We start from the raw sequence: 19,080 nt of genomic DNA on the forward strand, positions 1-19,080 counted from the left end.
ACGCAAAATAGTTCACTTGGAGGGTTTGGTTTAGACTAATGAAGTAAGTCATTGAAATTAAAAGGAAGTAATAATATATAATGTTTATGGACGTTGCTTTCTTAGCCTGAAACCATTGAGCCATATGATCATAGATATCACTCTCACAAATCCAAAATAACATAGATATCACTCTTCTAATTTTATCACGACTACCTCAAATCTTATGAATCAAGCATAACCATCACAGCAAGTCAAATGAAAAAAAGCAGCTGTGGATTTAAATAAAATTGCTAGCACAAAAATCAGCAAGAAAACATGCATCTGGCAACCTGAAATGTTGGAAACTGGTGAACCTGTGTACTCCCCTGTGACCCAGGTATGTTTTAATAGCTTGTCTTTCAAGGAAAACTATTTTAACTTGCCACATTATTTGAGATTATATCATATATGCACATTATTATATGTAGGAAGTACCTTTGCTTACTGAAGATCTTATCAAAGAAAATGAGGAGTTTGTGCTTCGAACAGGAAGGTCTGTATTTGAGTTAATTCTTAGTCACATTTTGTTTTCAAGTAACTTTTGGCATTTTGCTTAAAGTGACTTGTTTATTTTCCTAGTTCTGTGTACATATACATTTTTTTATTTTTAGAAGAACTGTACGTATACATATTAATCGCCATAAACTTGCATGCTATTATCCTTATTAATCTAGGTATATTTTTTGACAATTTGCCTTATCTTTATGGTCAGCGTTGGTGCTGGATGTTCTCAACTCCTCTCTGACATGCAGGCTTTCAAGGTTTTCACTAATGAGAACTTATTTTATAGATTCACCGAATGGTGTGTTGACTGTTCAAGTTAACTAAGTTCTGATCATATGCAGGCTGCAAATCCTGGTTGTATTTTGGAAGACTTTGTGAGATGGCACTCCCCTCCTAACTGGACAGAGACTGAGCCAATTGATGAGGCTAAAGACTCGTTCGATGGTAGTGACGAATTGTCCACAAGAGGCTATCTCAGTAGCCGAATGCAAAAAGAAGGTGCCACCTTTTTTCATTGTTGCATTTCTATATTGTCTGTCACATAACAGCTTTGTATATCCAAGTTAACAATAAGAGGATGTCGAATTCATAAAACAGACTGCAAATTACTTTGCTTATAATAATACTTTGGTTTAGTACACTATATATGTATATATGGGAGAAATTGCTTAGAAGGTAACCAGTCTATCATATTATTGCCTAGAATAAGGATACTTAGCTGTTCTAATTTTATCACGACTACCTCAAATCTTATGAATCAAGCATAACCATCACAGCAAGTCAAATGAAAAAAAGCAGCTGTGGATTTAAATAAAATTGCTAGCACAAAAATCAGCAAGAAAACATGCATTACCAATTAACAACCCAAACATGCACAAAAAAGGTCCCAAATCACCAAAACAAAACAAAAAAAAAAGGTAAAATTTAGCTGCAAAGAAAACAAATAATACATTTATATACCTTTAGCACAGAGAGTTCCAAGAATCAGAATCGAAAATCCAAAAATCTGAAAGGGACGGTTTCCCGAATCTGGAAAACAAAATGTATCAGACACGCACAATAACGATCCAACAAAAAAAAAAAAGATCCAAACCATATAAGCTGATAAACATGCAAAACTCACAGATAAATAACGATCTTGGGCTGATTTAGAATCACGATTCGTAATATTAGTCTTCAGACCTGTAAGCGACCAACAATCTGTCAGAGCAATACCATTTTGTTTTTCCAATAATCCACATGAGATCAAACCCAAACATGTCAAAAAAAATTTGTGCCTTTCAACACAGTCAACACATGGATTAGTCCATTGACATTTAGAATGAACCATTGTTCTTTACCACATGGCTGCAATTTTTATATACAAACATTAGTCTTCTAACACAAATTTTCAAGATTGTCTGCGCGTTCACCAAAAACACAAAGGCTTCCAAAATTCCAACGACCCTTTTAATTTCTTCTCAAAAATTCAAAATCCATTTTAATCCAAACTACACTCACACAGTTTATATCACCAAGAACTGCACTCACACAGTTTAATCAAAATCCATTTTAATCCAAACTGCACTCACACAGTTTATATCCAAACTGCAAAACTGTAAAAAACCACATGCAAATAATTTTAAAACAACTGCACTCACACAGTTTATATCACCAAGAACATATTAAAAAAAAAAAAAATTTAAATCACAATCTAAACTAATGTTTCCTCTCCTCCTCTCCGTGTTTGTAACCCCCTGCAGCATAAAACCCAGAAAAACAAACCTTCACACAACCTCAACAACTCCTCTCAGCAAAAACTACGAATCCATTTAAATCCAATAATTACCAATCCATATTTATTGTAAACAGAAATAGTTTACAAATGAAATCAGGCACTTATTAATACTGTAACTGACAAACAAATCTTGATTTTGTGATCACCAATTTAAACATTCAAGTTACCCAAAAATACAGAGGAGAGAGAGAGAGAGAGAGAGAGAGAGATATATACCTGAGGACCACCAAGTTCGCAGAGCTGCTACATGGAAGAGGACGAGGAGGAAGGTTGCGAAGGGGACGAGGAGGAAGGTTGCGAGGCTGCACAGAAGAAGATGAGCAGGAAGGTTGCGAATGGGACGAGGAGGAAGGTTGCGAAGGGGAAAGGGATGCAGAGGTGAAGAGAAACGGCTGAGAAGAAGAGAAATAGTTTTAGGGTTTGTTAACTGATTTTGAAGTTGTAAATTTTGAAAAAGACCAGGGGCATTTTTGTCTAAAAATATTGGAAATTTCTGTCCCACAGACGTGGAACAACCCGTTCCAGGGGGGGAGGTGGAACAAAAAATCATCCAAAACTTGTTCCGTGGAACAGCGCGTTCCACTCATTTTAGGCGTACCAAACGTGGGACGGAACGCTTCGTCCCACTCTGTTCCGTCCCGTCCCGCGTACCAAACGTGACCTAAGGCACTGGTACAAAAAAATACATCCTATACTCGATTTCACAAGAAGACGTAACTTTTCTCTCGTAACGTAGAAGATGACTCACATCCCTCAAGATATTCGCAACGCACTAAATGGTTGTGGGATGCGTCCCCAACAGTGGAGGGTACATCGGTGAGGTGACATTTTCTGCAGACGATATAGGAACCGGATCCTCTCCGGATCCATATATCATGAGCTTGTTGAGTAGGTAATTCGTGCCGTTGAAATTTGATTTAACGGCTACAATTATTATAACTTTTAGAGGGCCTCCTATTTGTAGCCGTTGAATCATTTCAACAACCCAGATCGTTTGCTCAGCAAACTCATGATATATGGATCCAAAGGGTATCTGGTTCTGACAATATAAACTAAGATTTTCGGAGTAAAATTATTTCCCCTCCTATTCTCATCTCCTCCCCTCCCCTCCTCTCACATATTGCTTTTTGTATTATTGTCTCTATAAAAAAAATCAATATAAGATGTTGACGTGGTTAAACCGTAATCGTTCAAATAAGAAAAGAGGGAAAGATAGAGATATTAAGAGATGAGAGAATTCTCCTTCAACATTTTCGGCCTACAGCGCTATTCCCGACAACTGAATACTTATGTGGTGTAGACATTTCCAAGAAACTTGAAGTACTTTTCATGGGGCCTTCGCTTGTGCAAGAAAGATTAACCCTACGCAAGTTGGAAAATCATGGGTTTTGCATAACATATGGTTGGAAACAGACTGTGAGAAAGGAGAGATTTGTTCAATGTGGGAAGGTGCATCTATGGGCTTTTAGAGAGGAGGACGATGACCTTTGGTTTATTATGCATAACGTATGATGGATTTTAGTCATATCGTTCAGGATTTTAAAACAACATTTGAAATTATGTAATAAAAATCGGACCTTTCAATTACTGTCTGTATTATCTCGTTTTTAAATTTTAAAGAGCTCTAGGGTTTTCCTTTTAGTGTCTGTATAAGCCTTTTGGTTGTCTATGTAATCTCATCAGTTCAGTCTTTAATCAAATAACTCCTTGAGATTTCTCCCAAATTGGTGGAATCCAGACTTTTGGTTCTTCAAGGATTTACATTTGTAAACCATTAGCTTTGTGTTGTATAATATAGTTGGGTAATTATGGTTTCCTTTGCATTAATCTCTCTACTAATAAACCAAAAGAAAAAACAGAATTGACATAAACTATACACTTATTTTTGCATTCTCCCTGGAACTTGAACTTAATCCTACTTCTCCCTCAAAAACAAAAATAATGCCACCTTTTAAAACATCATTGAAAGAATTGAGGCTATATGGTTTAACCACTAGAAGCACGCATATGGCGTTTAGATTGACAACATTAGCACAAAGCTTCATTCTGTGTTTCACTCAAGGAAGTACTTTAAGTTTCTGTTATCACTCTACCATTAGCGGATTGGTGTAAGTTTGGTTGTGCCCTGGTTCGGTGGATTCTCTTCTCGGATAACGGTAGGTTTTGTTTGTACCGCGTTAGCGGGTGATATGGTCTTACCTTTGAGCGACGGCTTGATATGGTTTCGCCTTTGAGCTATGATTCTATGTGATCTCGCCTTTTCATCAATGATTTTATGTGGTCTTGCCTTTTAGCAATGATTTTATATGGCCTCGCTCTCCAATGATGACACTGTGTGGCCTCACACATCAGCAAAGATCGGTGTGTGCACTAGTATAGGTTTGTCGCATCTATCATTCTATGTTAGGATTTTAATTAATTGCTTGTTTATGCAAATTTACTCTAGATATGTGCTAGTCTCTAAAGCAATGTACCAAATTGGCACCCATGCATTTGTTTGTGGTGATCAATGAAATACCGCTATCGTTTCTCGTCAAAAAAAGAAAAAAAAAGTTTAAGTTATCACTCTATCATGATATTTGGTTATTAATTTGTATCTACTTTGTGACCAAACGTTTAATTTCAATTGTTACTCTTTCTCTATATTCAATAGAATCGATACAGTTATGTTGTATTTTCGAAATTTCGCATAAAGAGATGGATGAGATTGATAATTAGATGAATTTTTATTTGATCGAGCAACAGAATGCAGATTGGTTGTTGATCTATGCATCTTACAAACGTGTAATTAATTGAGTGTTTGTAACTTTGTTTGGAGATCAGTTAATTAATTAGTGAAAGCAGTACAATAAAGGTAAGATTGCAAACGATAGACGTTCTTTTCTGTTCCTCTCACAGTGAGAAGTTTTTTTGGAATGAGGTTGCCCTTTGAACACTTCAAATCAAATTATTGAAAAACAAAACCCTTACCTATATCAGTGGTTGATATAGAACGCATAAGGGATGCATAATATAGTAGTTTTGTGCGATTACAGTTGCTTCCAGGAGTTGTTTTCGAAACCAGTTTTGATGTGGATCAAGGCTGCAACAAAAAGAGGAATCGAGTTTGATGCTCATTAGGGAAAATTGGATCCGAGTTTGCTACAATTAGATTATTTGTTTGGTTTTTAAAATGCTTGACGACATAATCTGATATGAGTGCATTGGAGAAATAACAAATAAATTGGTCCCGTAGCTCAGTTGGTTAGAGCGTTGGTCTTATGAGCCGAAGGTCGCGGGTTCGAGCCCCGCCGGGACCAATTCGGTTTATTTATTTTTCAACATTTTTGGATCCCTGATCCTTTCTTTATGAATATAAAGTGGGCCCATAAAGTACCAATTTTTAAGTTCTAACCAACATTGACCTTGACCCAATATTTTGTCCCAGAAAGGAAAAACTTGGCCCAATATGATGTGGCTACCAAATTAAACACAATTTCGTTAGAAGAGGCCTAAACATTTTTGTTCATATAATTGAACGGGATCTAAATGTCATTTGACTTAATCGAATTTAACAACTTCAAATAAGTAACTTAAGGGTGGATTTTTTATGTGCATTAGAGAAAATTTGTCTGTTGGAAAGCTCTTTTTTCCTATAAATTCAAAATCTACTTTCTTAGTTTTGGCTAAACAATAATAAATTCAATACAACGCTCAAATCATAGAAATAGTATTATGTATCAGGGATGCAGCCAACTTTGCGTGCCTAAATAACATTGAAGTGAAAGCATGCAAAATTTGCCAAAGAGCTTGATGTGAAAGCACGCTAAAGTTGCCAATATATTTATGAGTGGTGTTATTTTACACTTCTTTTTACTTTTTACGCACCTTATGTTAATTTATATTATTTAATTTTCTTCAATTCATTCGATCATCCATGTATCAATACTCATTTATGACTGACGTAACAAAGAAGTAGGACATGCAAGTAGTTCAATATTGACATGTTGCACAAACACTAATGCTCACAACCACCTAACCCCGTGAACTGCCAGCCCATACTTTTAATTAAACTAGTCTCTATCCCCCAAACTGGATAGATGACAAGTCAACCCGTTTTGTATGATTGAAAGCGTTTTTTTAACAGAAAAAAATGAAAGTACTTTTAACAAAAGTGCTTATGACCGTTCGTTATGCTACAAAAGTACTTCTCAACTTGCCCGAAGAGTACCAAAAGCACACAGCCCTCACCGTCACAACCCACACCAACACCACCATTAAACCCAAGAGAACCCACCAAAAACTCATCAAAACCTCTTTTCCAATTTTAATGGCGTCCGAAAAATCACCACTCTTTGAGTGGCATTTCAGTGATCTCAACCACTCCAACTTCCACATCGATAGCCGAGGCCTCTTACTAGTCCTCTTCTTCTTCTCTCTGATGTTCATCATCATCACCCTATCCTTCTATGCTCGTTGGGCTTGTATCAGAGGTCGTCTCTCAACCACCACCTCTAGGGCTACAAATATTGCATCTTTGCCACAAGTTCATCAGTCGCTAGGGCTCGATGCTGCCGCCATTGATAACTTGCCGGTTGTCTTGCATCGATCGGTGGTAATAGCTAACCCTGGTTTTGTTCTTGATGTTGAAACCATTGATATTGAGTGTTGTATTTGTCTTGGAGATTTTGAAGGAGAAGAGAAGGTTAAGGTTTTGCCAAAGTGCCAACATACATATCATTCTGAGTGTGTGGATAAATGGCTGACCGTTCAGTCAAGCTGCCCGCTTTGTAGATTGTCCCTCCGAGTCATCACCTCTCTTTAGTTAATAATATGACTTCCTCATCGAATTTTATATCATAATATTTTCATGTATATGACTGAATAATTACACAATTTAATTTTGTAATAATTACAGGTTTTATACAAAATTCACACTTATGATTTGTTGTAGATAATTCGTATTTTTGTGTAATAATATGACCTCCTCATCAAATTTTATATCATAATAGTTTCATGTATATGACTGAATAATTACACAATTTAATTTTATAATAATTACAGGTTTTATACAAAATTCACCCTTATGATTTGTTGTAGATAATTCGTATTTTTGTGTAATTCTATTGCCATCTCATATACGCATTTTGTAAAAAGAGAATCGGATACAAGACCGAAGATACCTTCGTCCTTCTACCATGAACTACAACGGCCCATGGGCGTCGCCAATGGCTGAGAGCCCCACTTTGTAGCTAGATAAAATGATCTCTTCAATGAATCATTCTCTTCCAGATTCTGCATACACTATGACTGGATAACTTTGAGACAGAGTTTTATGCAAAATTCACTCATGTTTTGCATGTACGTAATTATACTTTCGCGTAATTCTATTGCCATTTAATTCATGCATTTGTGAAAAGAGAGAAATGAGTACATGATCTCTGATGTAGTGTTGCATATTATTTCAGCCGTGAGCTACAAATATTTCATTTTGCTTACCTCAATCACTCAGTTACTCATCAGTGTCTTCAAACAGCAACCTATATGAAATATTAAGTGCTTATATATGAGAAAAGAACGGAATTACACTCTAAAATGTGTCAAGTGACTTAACTTGACGAAAAATTAGGTAAAATAGCTTTGAATATAATAGTAGGGATGAAATTAACAATTTTTAATTAATTTAGGGTCTTATTTTACCGAAAAAGTAATTCAGAGACCTAATTTTCATTGAGGTGATAGTTCATGGACTAAATCGACACTTCACCTTATATTTATAGGGTGGTGCAATCCACACACTCTTGATAATTTCCGTTCTTTGATATTCTCGTCAATTCTTCGATCCGACGGTCAAAAATTGAGAGGAGTATGTGAAAAGTAAAAAGGATGCGTGGATAACAATACCCTATACATATTTATTTGAATATTAACTCTTTTTTTTTTTAAATAAGTCTTATCTGCAATATACATGTAAGACTAATATTGGGATTGCATCTTTTTAGGATTCATAATTGAAAAAGGAAACAATAAGGAAAAGTTTTATTTGATTATCTTCGTTACTTGAATTGAGGCAAAGTAAATGTTGGATTTATCCAATATAAATCAACCTTTAAGTGGTCTACTACATGTAATAGGAATGTAATATTGGAGAAATAATGTTGATTGTGATTCGATCTCTTAAAGATATTAATCCTATATCATGTGTCTTATATTGGAAATAGGATTGATGGAATCCTTAATTGACTATAATTATGATACTTAACTTAGAGGCTAAGAAAGTAAGTTTAGGTTTCCATTATGGATGGAAACCCTAGCTTTTAGCCTATATATAAACACCGGTCCCTATAAGCCCTAGAACACACAACATAATACTTCCCATAGAGTAGTTGTATTCAGCTAGGAGTTTATAGAAGACATTGGTGTTGCCGTGCCCTTTCTCCTTCCTTGCTCGAGTACCATGATTACAACTGGAATCATGTTTGTCACTCCTTCTTTTGTGTTTTAATTGTATAACCTTATAAGGCTAACAGTTGGTATAAGAGCCATTGGTTATATGATTGAGACCTATTAAGTTTGAAGTTTGATTATATAAAATTTTCATGAACTGCGGTTTTGATCTTACATCCAAATTGTGATTACACTTGGCAACACCACCACGTTGAACCTCCATGAAATCTACATAACGTTTCCTGCATATAATTGCATGTACACGGCAACATCACCGTGTTGGATTAATCAGTGGAATTTGAAGATTATTAATAGGTTTTATAACCATTCTATTTTAATCAAGAATATCTTTTAATAATCTTATGGCATGAATCTGGGGAAACTTTATCAAAAATAGCACCAATCATGGATCAATCCTATAATAGTGACATGCCGCATGAGGAGAAGCATATATATATAAACATGTTGAAGTATAAAATTAAAATAATGGTGATGATCCAAATATCGAATAAGCTTCAAATCCCAACAGTTTTTAAACTATACCTATTTTATTTTAGATAATATGGTTTAGTTGATAGCTTTTTGATCAGGCATCTTTATTGCATAAAATATGTTTTGGTCGAACCACTAAAGTCTGGAGGTTTGCTAGTATTTTGATCAAGCGAGCACATGTAATTTGTTTTTTTGTTTTAGCCAATTTGATTAGTCAAATTTTGTTACCACCAATAGTTCTGATAAGGAGGGGATGTTAAAGAAAATTGATTAGTTAGTTCATTGGATTAACTATGACTGGAAACCATGGCATATTTCAGATTTTCTATTTCAATTTTAAAGCTGATATTTTGATTGGAATGTTTAACCATGTACTGTTAATGTGTTCTCAAGTTGTGTAAAAATAAGTACATATTTACATTTATTCTAACCTTGCACTGGAGAAATTTTTGAGATTCCTCTACATCAGCAAGTTCGAGGGGGAGGTTCATATGTACCCGCGTATAAAGGAATTGATGTACGGAATGAAAACATATAGTGGAAAAGGCATGAAGGCATTAATATATGGATGTGAAGGCATATGAAATCTTGGTACCCTTTTTTTTTTGGTCTCCTTGTTTAATTAAGTGTTTTACAGTTTCTTTCAACTAGCAGCAGATCGTTTAAGTAATTTTGCCCCAAATATTAAAGTTTTAGATGGGGGCTCCTTGACGAATAGCCCAAATCTGTGGAAATTAGTGTGTTTGGGAAAAGTTGAATTTTTAAGGCATACCCAGAAGCATACATATAAATGTGCATATATATCTTGTTTGTTAATGGCAATTTTGTTAGTAGTACATGAGTGAGCGAATTGGCTGGCCTCATCAGCTCCGGCTGCAGTTTCCAGGGTGGACAGACGCAAAGGGGACACTAAGCACCCCCTTAGATGCCTCACGGACAGGTTTTAGAAAACACCCTAAATCCTTATTGCCTCTGATCTCCATGGGTAAATAAAATTCGTCAGGTTTGGGACATATATATAGACTGAATTGAATTGCCATGTCATTGATTGTTGTGGGTAGTAATCAATATGGATTAAATTTTAAACTTGCAATCATGTAGCAAAATGGACATATGGCGTGTTTTTAAACCAGGATTGGGTGGTCATATGTCGCTTTAAGCTTGAAAAGGACACAAATATATGTATAATTTGGTAGATAAGCAGTAGTTGTGCAGTGCATGTGTTGCTTATGGTCATGGTGATATTAACTCGTACGGAATCTGCATGACTAATCAATTAGTCTTGTCCACAGGTTTGCTCTTCCTTTTCGGTAGTCATTTAATTATACATGACTAATTAATTATGAAAATTGTTGCATGATTTATGGATTGACTGAGAATGATAGAAAGCATTCAGTGGCAAGAACAAGGATATTGTTCAAATGAATGAGGTTTGTAGTAATTATGTGACAATGCTTATTTGTATTTTTATCTATTCTTCTATGAGAATTTTGGTTGGTCATGTGATTATATATATGTTTACAAAGAAGTGGTGAACATATGAAGGCATGAGGTATGTATTTCATTCAAAGCATGTGACTTAATTGATAAGCATGAATTTTCAAACTGTATTATTGTTTATGGTTTTTTCTTATGCCTAAAGAATTTAAACAATGTTTTGATCGGTCAATTGTTTTGTGCAATAAGGGGAGAAGAAAAGAAATTATTCAAGGCTAATGTATGGCATGTATTGGAGATGTTTCTTTTGGAAGAAAAGAATTTTGGTTGTTCTTTATTAATTTGGTATTTACAAGGCTAATGCACGTTTTTTATGCTAATGTTTTAGGAGTCTTTTACTATGGAAAGAAACATATAAAAGGAAAGGAACTTGTTTGACTTAAGAAAACATTTGAGAGCTATGCTTTTAAATTAAAGGAATGTATTGTTCTCTCACATTACATAAAGTATTTCTAATATAAGTAATTGACTCCATAATGATAAGTATTGACATTCTTGTGGTGGAATAAAACTTGTTCTATATGTGATTAATCTCTTTCAAGTATGTTGTCAAGTTTTTTTAAATTAATTTAATGTCAAAGGGAGTCATGAAGGAATTAGTGCCATTTGTTGGCAAGACTCGAAGCTCGAATCAGGTTATAATAATTTTGTCACTTACAGTTAATTAATCCATGTGACATCTTGTATTGTTTCAGGGCAGAGTTGATCAATGTCTTGTCAACTAGCAAGCCGTAGCGGCTTAGTTGATGTTGGGACTATGGTTTTTGAGTTATTTCGATCAACATTGCATCTTAATTAGAATAAAAGCGATAATCTTCAGCCCGTAGGTGTGGATTGTTTCTTTTAGTTTAATTATGATGGCATAGTATGGGTTTTATTTCGTAAGAGTAGTGAAAGCTTCATCTGCCCATAGGTGTTGTAGTTTTTCATGAAGGTACTCTTGAGAAATAAAATTTAGTACTAGAAACTAGTTAATTTTCTGCCTATAGGTGTAAATTAACCTAGTTTCATGAAGTTCATTGGGGATAAAGTTCCATGCCATCAGTTGCAAATATTTCCATTATCAGCCCCATAATAGATTGTGGTTTTAAGGCATGGAAATCGGTTGCATCATGACGTATTTTGTGTCTCTTCATGAGACTTGTTGATGCAAAGTATTGGACCCATGAAGGTTAATCAAGGATTGCTAAGGTACGCAATGTTTAAATCTTATGCTTGTAAATCTTTTCAATTTGAACTATGATGTCGGTTTAGAGGATAAAATTTGACTACTAAAGTTTCCTTTGGACATCGAAATTGAAATGATATGAAATTATGGATGCATAAATTCATGATAGATGCGCATAATTGTTTCTAGCAGATTACATGACTTAATTTAAATCGGGTGAATGACAAGTCTAATGGTCACCAAATGACCTAAATTTTGGATATGTTCAACATATAGATGTCTACTATGTGTCTGCAAATTTTCATAATTTTCTTCCATGTATGTTAATTATGGTGAATTTACTCGTAACCCATGCTTGTATAGACAGTTTTACTGACAGATTGTGTTGGTCTTTTTGAGACATGATTTTTTACTACTATTTTGATCCAAAATGGCTCTATATTTTTATTTTATGAAGATTAGTATGTCTATTTTTATCAGTATAAATTTGGTAGCAATCAAACTTATAAATTAATTATGATTAATTCTAAAGTAAGTGTAACTCGTTGCTGAAATTCTATTTGACAACTTTATGTTGGTTGTAATGTCTATTTTATTATATCCAAAATATAAAGCAGTTTTATTCAAGTACATCTTTGAAAGAGTGTTTGCCCAAGTGGGAGAACTAGTGAATGAAAATTGGGCTTCACACTCGTTAACTTATTTGCAAGTATAAACTCTGAAAACTTAGTCGGAGTTGTTCTAAAATTTTGAGCATTAAGTGGACTTGCATGAATTTATTAAAGCGTTATTCTATCTTCCATGAATTTGTGTTACTCGAATGTCTATAATATGTGTAAGTTGCACGAATGGATACTTGATATATGCGTACATTTTTCTGTTACTTGCAATCATTTGGATTTCTCCATTGATCATTTATTTTGAGGCTCATAAGGACTTAGCATAAATGTGGAATTATTAATACATATAAGATGGTTGTTGGATGCATGTTTTTTGTGTAACAGTGGTGAATGCTTCCATGCTTAGTTGTACCTTTCATTGAGGTAATATGCATTCATTGACTGAGTAAGGCTATTCCCAAAGGCATATTTTCAAAGGTATGATTTAAGTATTGATTTGCAAATTAAGTAACGATGTTGCAGATCAGTGGGAGCTTGAGTTTTGTGTTAGTAATGCCTTACATTTGCAGATGACCATGACCTATAAGGTATGTATAGAATCCATCTATTCAATTTAATCTTCAGTTGGATTCATTAAGTCAGATTTTTGTGTGCTAGTCATTTATCTGATGAAATATATGTTGGATATCAAGTTGTTATCAAACTGCATACTAAATGGCATGGTCTATGCGTCAGTTGTGAGGATTTCCATCTGCCCGCAGGTGTTGGAAATCACCATTAAAGTAATTGGTAAAGTGCATAGATCAGTGTCAAAAACATGTTAATTCATCTGCTTATAAGTGTTGGATTAGTTTGTTTTATGAAGCTTTTAGGTATTTTACTTGGACATGTGCCTATTTGGTACATTTAGTTGTGTCCGTTGGCTTCAAACATTGTCTGAATGCTTGTTATTGGTCTAATGAAAGTGATGCGTGATTGTTTTGAAATGTATTCACGCCTACATGTTATGGTGGTTTCATTAGATGAAGGATATCTACATTGGTAGATTTAAGGCTTCGAAGAAGCATAAAGTGTAACTTATGAGTTACAATAAGGTGGACTTGAGATGATATAAAGTAAGACATTTTGGTTAATTTAAAGTTTCATCTCTTGATCATAATTTGTGTTTCATGTGAATGAGGATCTTAGCATGTGTGATTATGAAGGTTCTGGATTGTGTCAACCCTACAACCTTGTTAGTTCCATGTTGAGAAATTCATTTGACAGAAACTGCATTAAGGACGAGATGTAATCACTGTTACATGGCCACTAAAGGGACATTAGTCTCCAATCACAAGTATAAACATGAATATTACATTTTGTAGACCAAGTGGGAGAATGTTGGATTTATCCAATATAAATCAACCTTTAAGTGGTCTACTACATGTAATAGGAATGTAATATTGGAGAAATAATGTTGATTGTGATTCGATCTCTTAAAGATATTAATCGTATATCATGTGTCTTATATTGGAAATAGGATTGATGGAATCCTTAATTGACTATAATTATGATACTTAACTTAGAGGCTAAGAAAGTAAGTTTAGGTTTCCTTTATGGATGAAAACCCTAGCGTTTAGCCTATATATATAAACACCGGTCCCTATAAACCCTAGAACACACAACATAATACTTCCCATAGAGTAGTTGTATTCAGCTAGGAGTTTATAGAAGACATTGGTGTTGTTGTGCCCTTTCTCCTTCCTTGCTCGAGTACCATGATTACAATTGGAATCAAGTTTGTCACTTCTTCGTTTGTGTTTTAATTGTATAACCTTATGAGGCTAACGGTAAAGTCATAATACAATGGAAATATCTATCTTATTAGGTTATGAATGAATGGTCGTGTTAAGTGTAAATATTAAGAGTCAGTACTTTTTGTATGCATATTATAGATTGGCTAGGAGTGCATAAAGGCTTTTAGGAAAAAAGAAAGATCGTTTCTACTTCGTCATTCAACTTTGATCATGTAAATCGCTTCTCACAATCAATACTTTTTGTATGCATATTATGGATTAGCTTAATATACACACTTTGACACACAAGCATAAATATACCATTAAAAGTATAAAAATAAAAACTTACATGTTATTATTTGGACCTGATTTGGCATGCATTTGACTCATATATTCTAAGTTGTTGGCTGTGAGAAATATAAGAATCAGTTGGTTTCAGGATAAAAGTTGAATCAATCGCATAATCCATCTAGGTTTAGAGTCTCTGTCGAAGGCGGCGAGACTTGGTGGCGATAGATTTTTGGTCAAGAATAATTTCGAATATATTTAGAGAATATCCCAAGGAAATAGAATATTATCAGAATTTTACAGCTCAGCAGGCTTGGTCATCACGAAACTCTTCCCTATAAATAGAAGTGGTTTACTTTTCATTACAAAACCAATCAACCCAAAAAAGATGGATTATTTTGTGAAAGAATTTTTGGGCCTATAAAAAGTGGAATTTGTGCTTTGCAACGCAGAGAACCCTTCAACTCAACAAACAACTCAAAACGTTTTAAGCGGAACCTCACTCTATGCTAAACCTTCTTACAACCTTGAGAAAGATACTAATTATCCTAACCTTTATGTAAGCACATAATCAGTTCGTTGGAACGTCACTGGAGCCATAGAACTAATCGATCTAGGAGTATCTTCAGTTTGGTTAACAACACTACTTCTAGTTTAGTTGGTTACCTATCCAAGTCTCAGCCATCAAAGAGTCTTTGATTCATTAGCCAAAAGAGGTCACTTAATTAGCTTCCCTTTCGATATTCAGACGGCTAAACAACATTCATGATAAAGACACTCATCTCCTTTGAGTATATTTTCCCTTACAGCCTGATACCCATTTGGCAAACTTAAATTATCATGAATATAATTAAGATGTCGAACCTATTGCAGAAGATCTTGACTTGCCTTCAAGTTCTAAAACCCTACGCTAAGAGACGTTCCTTCATTGGCCCTAGTTGCTAAGTAAAGAAATCAGCAACGCGTTCAACACCACCACCACATCTACTCTACTCGCCCAACTAACCTCTGTCATGAGTTGGCATGTCTGCATTAACAAGAATGACGTAGTTAGCTCAATATTTACTCAATCTACACGTCACATAGACTTTGTAATTTTTAAAGTCAACAGTTACATAGTTATTGAAATGTAAAAGTAGAAATGACTACTTTCAAGAGAATGATCAAAGTATTTTTCTTTGAATATCCCTTCAAAATCTGAAAAGGAGCCGAAATAGTGGTTTAGAGGTCATATACATTAATTTCGAGGATTAGTGAAAGGTTCCATTGTGACAATCCTTTCCCTTTGTCGTTCATTCACGTGCCTAACCCCCAATTTTGGCTACTAAACAAAAGCCATACTTCTGAGAATCCAAGGCCTTACCATGCCTCTCGGTTCTTGTCTATTCAGATTTTTCAAGATTTGATATGCGACAGTTGATAGTTGAATTTTTTCAAAAAAAATTATTTACTTGAATTATATTTTGTAGAACACATGACCTGGCAGTGATTATTGAATTTATTGTTAAAACATTAAAGAACATATATGATCATCAATCATCACATCATGTGGTCTAAAAACTATGGCTAAAAATATGGTCTCTCTTTGCTTTTTTAGGTACGAATATGAACGGCCCCATGTACAATTCTTTGCAAAATCAACAATTTTATTTACAAAATCTCTAGCCACATAACGAAATAGTGCTATGTACACTCTAAATTTTTCATCATGCACTCAACATTCCTTAGTTGAATATAGAACACGATTCATTGTTGTATTAACATTTTATTAGTCCAGTTAGTTTAGCAATACCTCTTTTTTCAACGTTAAAAAATGGGATAAATGTGACAATAAAAACATGATTCATCCACAAAACAACAACATACAAAATTTAATGCAGCAGGACCCGAGGATACGTATTAATTAAATGTAAGAGCATAGAGGATACAGTGAGCCACCACCACAGTTTCACAAGAGTTTCTTTTCTTGACTAGTCTTCCTTGAGACATGCGAATGCAACGGTCCAAAACATTAACCAGAAATCATGGACGAACGACTTGACAGCAACTCTCTTGTCTTAGTCACCCACAGGCCAAAGGGGGCCTCTTTCAGTCAAGGACATGAGTCCCTCTCCAATCTACATTGCCCATCTATTATTGGTGATGCCTACAAACTTAGGGCTCCTAACAAAATTTATTTTAGTTTTGGATTTTACATGTTTGAAACACTATGAGTTCAATTTGACTTCGCTCAAACTCACAACTCCACAACTCAATTTTAAAATCATCACATGAGTTCCATGTTTAGATTTTTCTTTAATTACGGTGAAGAGAATCGAACTATGTACTTATTCTAATTCTAACTTATTTTCCTAATATTAATTGTGATTTAATATGAACCCACCAATTTACCTATAACCGCCTCATTCATCCAACCAAAATATTCACTTATTGTACGCCTACTATGTCTTTTGGCTTTATCTTAGCCTTGACTCACCCTTTGTGGCCGAACGTTGCGGAAGAGTTTTTGGGTTTCCAAGGATTGGATTCTCACCGGGTTTCAAAGGATTGGGTTCTCACCCAGTGTTTGTGTTACTCAAGCTGCATTCTCGCTTCTACTAGGTCCAGCGCTGCTCATAGATGCTTACCTCTAGGCATAACACTCCACTACAAATGCATTTGTACATCCCACTGCTTTGATATATCATTCAAGAGACTCCAAATCTTTGAGTGTATTATTATAGGCATTGTCGAGAAGCCAATATGAGTCCATTGGGGATTTTTGTGTACCTAGAGACACTAATTAAGTATGTCGATGTTCCCCTTAGCTTAGGAGTGAGTATTTGGTCTAGCCGCCACACTATAACATTAGACACACTAGGGTGGAAGCCACAAGTTCGTTAGATTAACCACTAACGCCATCAAACTAGTATGATGCTCTACCAAAATACCTTGACGTTAGTTGCGTGCAAATTGATGACTCCTTGCGAATACGATATGGATTACAAACATGACTCTAATCTAGCTTACTTTTTCTAATACCGTCTCCTTTTCACTTTGCGGAATTGTGCCTGAAAACTACAAATTGGCATCCTTGTTTGTTTGTTACCCCATTTAACTATACAACACTATTTGTAAATGTCACATCCAAAATCTTTGACACCATGCCTTTTCATATCAAAAGCGACCCAAAGTTTTTAGCACAAGTCGCATCAGAAAAACAATAACAACCGGAGAGGTATGAACAAATCATTCATCAATAACGTCAACAAAAGGCATTTCTGATACGCTCCAAAAATATAACAAAATAAATAAAAAATAAATCGATGTATTACTTGCAAGAAATCTGTACAAATTTGGTTTACAAACCAACCACAGAACCCTCTCTCTACTCTCTGATCCTCGATAAGAACTTTTATCGCGCAAGGGGAATTACAATGTGATAGTAAGTTAATCACGCGCTGTCACCGAGAAAGTTAAAACTTGCGACAGTTACTCAAGCATCTGCTTGGTCTAGCCCATTAGTGGTTGGGAAAACCTTGCTAGTTTCCGGCCTATTTCTGCTCAGCATTCTCTTCAGTGAACACCCCACCATTAATGGCGATGACGATGAAGACGAAGGAGAAGACGAAGATGCCGAGTCGGAATCAGTACCCATCACTCCAACACTAACAAGACCACGATTTGAAACATACCCAGAATCCAAAACATCAATGATAACCGATTCCTCTTCGCCCGCAACCCGATCTGACGTCGTTTCAACCACAGTCGGAGCTCTGCAAATTGGACAGTTCGTGTGAGAACTCAGCCACATATCAATACACTCGACATGAAAACAGTGACCGCATTTTGGCAAACTCCTCCCCACGTCGTTGTCCTCGAACAGACTCAGACAAATCACACACTCCATCTCCAAAACCCCATTTTTACAACTCTCCTGCTCCGCCATCTCCGGCAACTGCCCTGTTTTGTACACGAACAAAGGAATGGCGGAGATGGTTTTCGAGTCGAGGCCTTTGGATGAACCAGAGCCCGAAATATTGTTAATGTTGGCCGAGTTTGTGTTCAATGTGAAGGTGTGGAAGTTCTGGAAGCGGTTGGGACCGAGGACCTGAGAGACGATGACGGAGCTTCCCCGGCGGCGGTGGTGGGCTTGAGCTAATAGCCACTTGGCGTAGATGTGGAGGATGAGGACGAAGAGAATGACGAGAAGAAGAGAGACCAAGGCGGCGAGCATGACATTGCCGTCGTATGAGAAGATGGTGTCGACGAGTTGTTTGAAGGGGTTGGTGGTGGAGTTGTTGGGACTGATCATTATTATGGATTGGAGTTTTTGCTGAGATAGTGCAAGTAATTGCAGAGGCCGATGGGTGAGAAGGGAAAACTGAAAAGGTCGATATAATGGGTCATATGATTGAGTCAGTGAAGAAATGAATGAAAGTACCACTAATTACCCAAAAAAATAAAAGAGAAATGCTAAGGAGAATCTCTTAAAAGTTGAGGATTCTCTGTCTTTTCATCTTTTTAACATAT

At 35.5% G+C, this 19,080-nt stretch overlaps 2 protein-coding genes, 1 long non-coding RNA gene and 1 other non-coding gene across 6 annotated transcripts; 2 read left to right on the forward strand and 2 right to left on the reverse strand.

The window, feature by feature from the left end:
* Positions 1 to 85: 85 nt before the first annotated feature.
* On the reverse strand, positions 86 to 2,654 carry LOC148692710 (uncharacterized). 3 transcript variants are annotated; one of them, XR_015952889.1, is made up of 4 exons: positions 2,519 to 2,654; positions 1,649 to 1,707; positions 1,486 to 1,554; positions 86 to 106 (listed from the first exon to the last, which is right to left on the reverse strand). It is a non-coding gene; the product is annotated as an uncharacterized LOC148692710 (long non-coding RNA). The 3 variants fall into 3 exon arrangements; XR_015952888.1 differs by lacking the exon at positions 86 to 106 and adding an exon at positions 948 to 1,059; XR_015952887.1 differs by lacking the exon at positions 86 to 106 and adding an exon at positions 959 to 1,073.
* Positions 151 to 1,070, forward strand: LOC148692711 (uncharacterized). The gene is made up of 4 exons (XM_088678961.1): positions 151 to 358; positions 450 to 514; positions 734 to 782; positions 867 to 1,070. The coding sequence occupies exons 1-4, from the start codon at positions 317 to 319 to the stop codon at positions 1,068 to 1,070; spliced, it is 360 nt and encodes a 119-aa protein (XP_088535087.1). The 5' UTR covers positions 151 to 316.
* A 2,873-nt stretch (positions 2,655 to 5,527) lies between the features above and the next one.
* TRNAI-UAU (transfer RNA isoleucine (anticodon UAU)) lies at positions 5,528 to 5,601 on the forward strand. The gene has a single exon. It is a non-coding gene; the product is annotated as a tRNA-Ile (tRNA).
* Positions 5,602 to 17,859: 12,258 nt separating this feature from the next.
* LOC137743928 (RING-H2 finger protein ATL64) lies at positions 17,860 to 19,035 on the reverse strand. The gene has a single exon (XM_068483859.2). The coding sequence runs from the start codon at positions 18,860 to 18,862 to the stop codon at positions 18,044 to 18,046; it is 819 nt and encodes a 272-aa protein (XP_068339960.2). The 5' UTR covers positions 18,863 to 19,035; the 3' UTR covers positions 17,860 to 18,043.
* Between the last annotated feature and the right edge of the window lie 45 nt (positions 19,036 to 19,080).

This window comes from Pyrus communis, chromosome 11 (genome assembly GCF_041283825.1).
Source record: "Pyrus communis isolate YQ-2024b chromosome 11, ASM4128382v1, whole genome shotgun sequence".
Classification (NCBI taxonomy): Eukaryota; Viridiplantae; Streptophyta; class Magnoliopsida; order Rosales; family Rosaceae; genus Pyrus; species Pyrus communis.